This window comes from Eimeria necatrix, genomic scaffold, assembly GCF_000499385.1.
Source record: "Eimeria necatrix Houghton genomic scaffold, Enh_scaff1323, whole genome shotgun sequence".
NCBI lineage: Eukaryota > Apicomplexa > Conoidasida > Eucoccidiorida > Eimeriidae > Eimeria > Eimeria necatrix.
Window position 1 is genome coordinate 5,385 of NW_013654913.1, and position 3,856 is coordinate 9,240.

Below are 3,856 nucleotides of genomic sequence, written 5' to 3' on the forward strand. Positions count from 1 at the left end.
TTGTTTGGAGGGCGGGGGCGGTGGGGACCTAACTTCAAAGCAAGGAAAACGTTGTGGCATGCATAAGTACGAGGCAAAGCGAGGCTGTAAGCAGCGGTCTGTATACGTTCAATGAGTTCAAAGTGTCCGCGGTAACAGGGCTCGAACTTAGGGCAGTTGTTAAAAGGCGGTAAGTGCTTGTTACTGAGCCAAACCTTGCCTCCCACTACATACTCCAGGGCGCGGCGATTTGTGTCTGCGTAGTACTTCTGCTGCCATTTTGCCTTCAGCATGTGGCTCTGTGCTCTGTCGCAGAGCTGCCGGCAAAGCTTAGTCATCGGAGGAGTGAGCATAGCAGCTAACGCGCCTACGATATCAAGGTTCGCAGCAGCCAGCAGATTCTCGTCAATCATGACCTCGAAGGGAGAGAGCTCGGTGGAGGAATGACTTGCTGTGTTGTAAGCAAGTTCCAAGGCCGAAAGCAAACGCTGCCACTCGCGTTCGTCAGATTGGATGTAGGTACGAAGAATCTGCTCGAGTGTGCGGCTAACCCGTTCAGTTTGAACGTCGCTTTGAGGATGGTAGGACGAGGACATGCACCATTTGATATTAAGGTGGCGACAGAGTTGTTGCCATAGATCCGACTGGAAACGGGGGTCGCGGTCCGATATAAGCACTTCTGGAAATCCGTAACAGCGGATAAGACGGTCTGCGAGAAGCTCCACGGTGTCTGCTGCTGTGAATGACTTCTTTGCAGGAAGCTGAGAGAGTCGACCATCACAAGAATCGAGTTGTGCCCTGTCGTTGTAAGGGGAAGATCTGAGATAAAGTCGAGACTCACGTGTGCCCACCGGCGAGAAGGGATGAGTAGCTGTTGAAGAAGGCCTGCAGGCTTCTGGTTAAGAGACTTTGACGCTCGACAGTGAGCGCATGACTCAACACAAGCATTAGTGTAGGCGCGAATTCCTGGCCAGTAGTAGTGCTTGCTGAGAGCCGCAAAGGTCTTCTTCTGGCCTCGATGGCCGGCTGTGACATGGTCGTGATGTGAATGCAGAACTTTAGTAAGAAACTCAGGGAACTGTGGGACGCAGATGCGCCACAGCCCATGAACGCGGATGTGCAGGTAAGGCTCTACGTAGCGAAAGGTGAATTGGCGATTACAAAACTTCATTTGCAGAGCTTCTTGCGGTTGGTTTGCTGCGGCTTTGTAGGGAACGCGAAAAACAGGACACTGCGAGTAAGCTTGCGGCCATTGGCGCACATCAGGAGGGTCAGCTGGCGTCTTCGTTGTGAGTGTAGAATGTTCCGCCTCTGGGTTGGGTTCCTGCGGCGCAGGTGAAGATGCGGACGGCAGGCTGCGTCATCGAGGCCGTTGTGAACGAATTCCGGCAAGCTCCCTGTAGTTGGCAGGACGACCACGAGAGCGGGGAGCCGCGCTGCTTGTTCTATTGCGAGCATCAGTGGTACCGATGGTGTGTCGTGCGAGCAGGTGTTAGGAAGACCGGGACGGCGAGACAAGGCATCAACAGCTTGATTGCGCGCTCCTTGAACATAAGTGATGTGCAAATCCGGGAACTCCACAAGAAAGTCTAGCCACCGGGCGGTGCGCCCGCGCAGAGACTTCGATGCTTGGAGTCGTTGGAGATGGGTGAGAGCTTGATGATCAGCGTGAGCTGTTACCTTGGAAACACGGAGCAACTGCGACCACTTGTCCAGTGCCATGACCAACGCCAAGAGTTCCTGATCGTAGATCGAGTACCTCTGTTGCGTGGGGTTCATGACTTGGCTGAGGAAGCCGATGGGTTTGCCGTCTTGTTCGAGAACTGCTCCGATCGCATAGCCAGAGGCATCTGTGTATATCTCGAAGGGTTTCGTCGTGTCAGGGACTTGTAATGTAGTGAAGTCGATTAAGCGCTGTTTTAGCTGCCGCACCGCTTGCGTGTGAAGCTCTGTCCATTCGAAACTGACGCCTCTACGCGTGAGATTAACCAGCGGCCGGGTAACGTCTGTACAGTCCGGTCCCATGAACATGCGACAGTAGTTTATGGTACCGAGGAACTGGCGCACTTGCGTTTCGTTCTCCAGCACCTCTGGCCACTGCCGGATGGCTGCGATTTTATCTTCTGCGGGTTTGATCCCTGTAGCCGAAACGGTATAACCCAAATAAGGAATTGTTTGCCTTGCAAATTTGCATTTGCGGAATTTTGGGTAGAACTGGTGTCTAAGAAAAATGCTGAGGAGTTGTCGCAAGAGAGAAACGTGCCCAGAGAGATCGGAACTATAGATAAGTACATCATCTCGGTATGCAATAACGCCCTGTCCCAATAAACGTTGTAGATAGGCATTAATATTGGCCTGGAATGTAGCGGGAGCACCCTTAAGGCCGAAGGGCATCACTCGGTACTCGAATAGTCCGAGAACGGACCGGAAAGCCGTCTTCCACCGGTCTTCCTTAGCCATACGTATTTGATGGAATCCTGCCTCAAGATCCAAGGTGGAAAAGTACTTGGCGCCTCCCAGCATCTCCAGAATAGTTTGGATGGGAGGTAGTGGAAAATCAGGGGATATCGTAAGCGCATTTAGAGCCTGGTAATTGACAACCATACACATCTTCCGCTCCCCGGAGCCATCACCACGTTTGTCCACCATGATCGTAGGAGAGCAAATAGGCGAATAGGTCGATCCGATCCAACCACTGTCCGATAATTTAGCTGTCTCCTGTTTGTGGAATGTGAGCTGATCTGGGGTCATACGGTATATTGCAGACCTCGCTGGAAGTTTTCCGGGCACAAGGAGAACATGGTGAGCATGAGGGCGCTTCGACGGTAATCCTTTCGGTAACGTATCGGGAAAAACTGCTCAATACTCGTGCACCACCTAGGCAACCTCACATGGAATATCCTGCGCCTCTGGCGAAGCTATCCATTCGTCGAACAGAGTGTGCTCGAGTTTTGCCATAGACCAGGGAGACTCCTCGTCACTCTCCGCTGCCACCGAGGCGGTGGAGGCCAAAGGACTACGCCAGCCGGAGGACGTGGGTTGATTCCCAATTAACGCGCAACAAAGCGCGCCTTGCCATTCATCCGAGAGCCTTAGGGGAACTGCCGAACTGGCTTCGAGTAAAGCCAGTATGGGATGCAAACCGTGCAATGTAGCCCTGACACCATTTGTTTCAGCCGCCGCCTGACGAACGAGCGACGTTATCCGCGCCTTCGCCTTAGTCTTCGCGTGGGACTTATACGTCCTTGGAGGCGGGCGTAGGAATATAACTGCCTCCTCGGCTGACATACCCGCCACTTGTTTGGCCAATATCTCATATGCTTGCTCTGCTGGGGTCCTTGCGTGGACTACGGTGGGGCTGTCACCTTGCAGCGTTGCTGCACCAGTCCGAACGACCGGTAACTCGCACCACTGGCCATTCACATATGTTCGGAGTATGTCAGACTGAAAATACCAGGCCACCTTGTGTTCCGTCAGCCAATCCAAACCCAAGACTAAGTCATAGGGAACGGTTCCCACTAAAAGGTACCCGGAAAAACGTGCATGCCCGCACCACATCGTCAATCCCGTCACAACACGATCAATGCGTAGTTGTGCGCCTGTAGCTACGGTGAACCTATGTCCTTTTGGAAGTCTCCGCACTTCCAGCTGCAGTCGTTCGACTGTTTTAGGACTAATGAAACTTCTTGAAGCCACAGTGTCCAAGAAGGCCTCACAAGGACTCCCGGCGAGCTCAACACGAAGTACCACCGTTGTAGTGAACAGCCGTCCCGCACTGTTACTACGTATGGTCCCAAGGCAAGCCCGACTTAGGTGAGCGCTCGGCTCTGTCGGTCGAAGGTACCTGATTAATAACCAACAACTATCTGAAACCTTA

The 3,856-nt window shown here is 53.0% G+C and overlaps 1 protein-coding gene across 1 annotated transcript in view; it reads right to left on the reverse strand.

Moving 5' to 3' along the window:
* The window catches only part of ENH_00010810 (hypothetical protein), a gene marked incomplete at both ends in the record, with an annotated part of 3,675 nt that extends 408 nt beyond the window's left edge, over positions 1–3,267 (reverse strand). Inside the window, 4 exons of the mRNA XM_013584204.1 lie at positions 195–798; positions 1,241–2,117; positions 2,355–2,720; positions 2,871–3,267. Of these exons, the coding sequence (XP_013439658.1) occupies positions 195–798; positions 1,241–2,117; positions 2,355–2,720; positions 2,871–3,267 (2,244 nt within the window). The remainder of the gene's footprint in view (positions 1–194; positions 799–1,240; positions 2,118–2,354; positions 2,721–2,870) is intronic.
* Between the last annotated feature and the right edge of the window lie 589 nt (positions 3,268–3,856).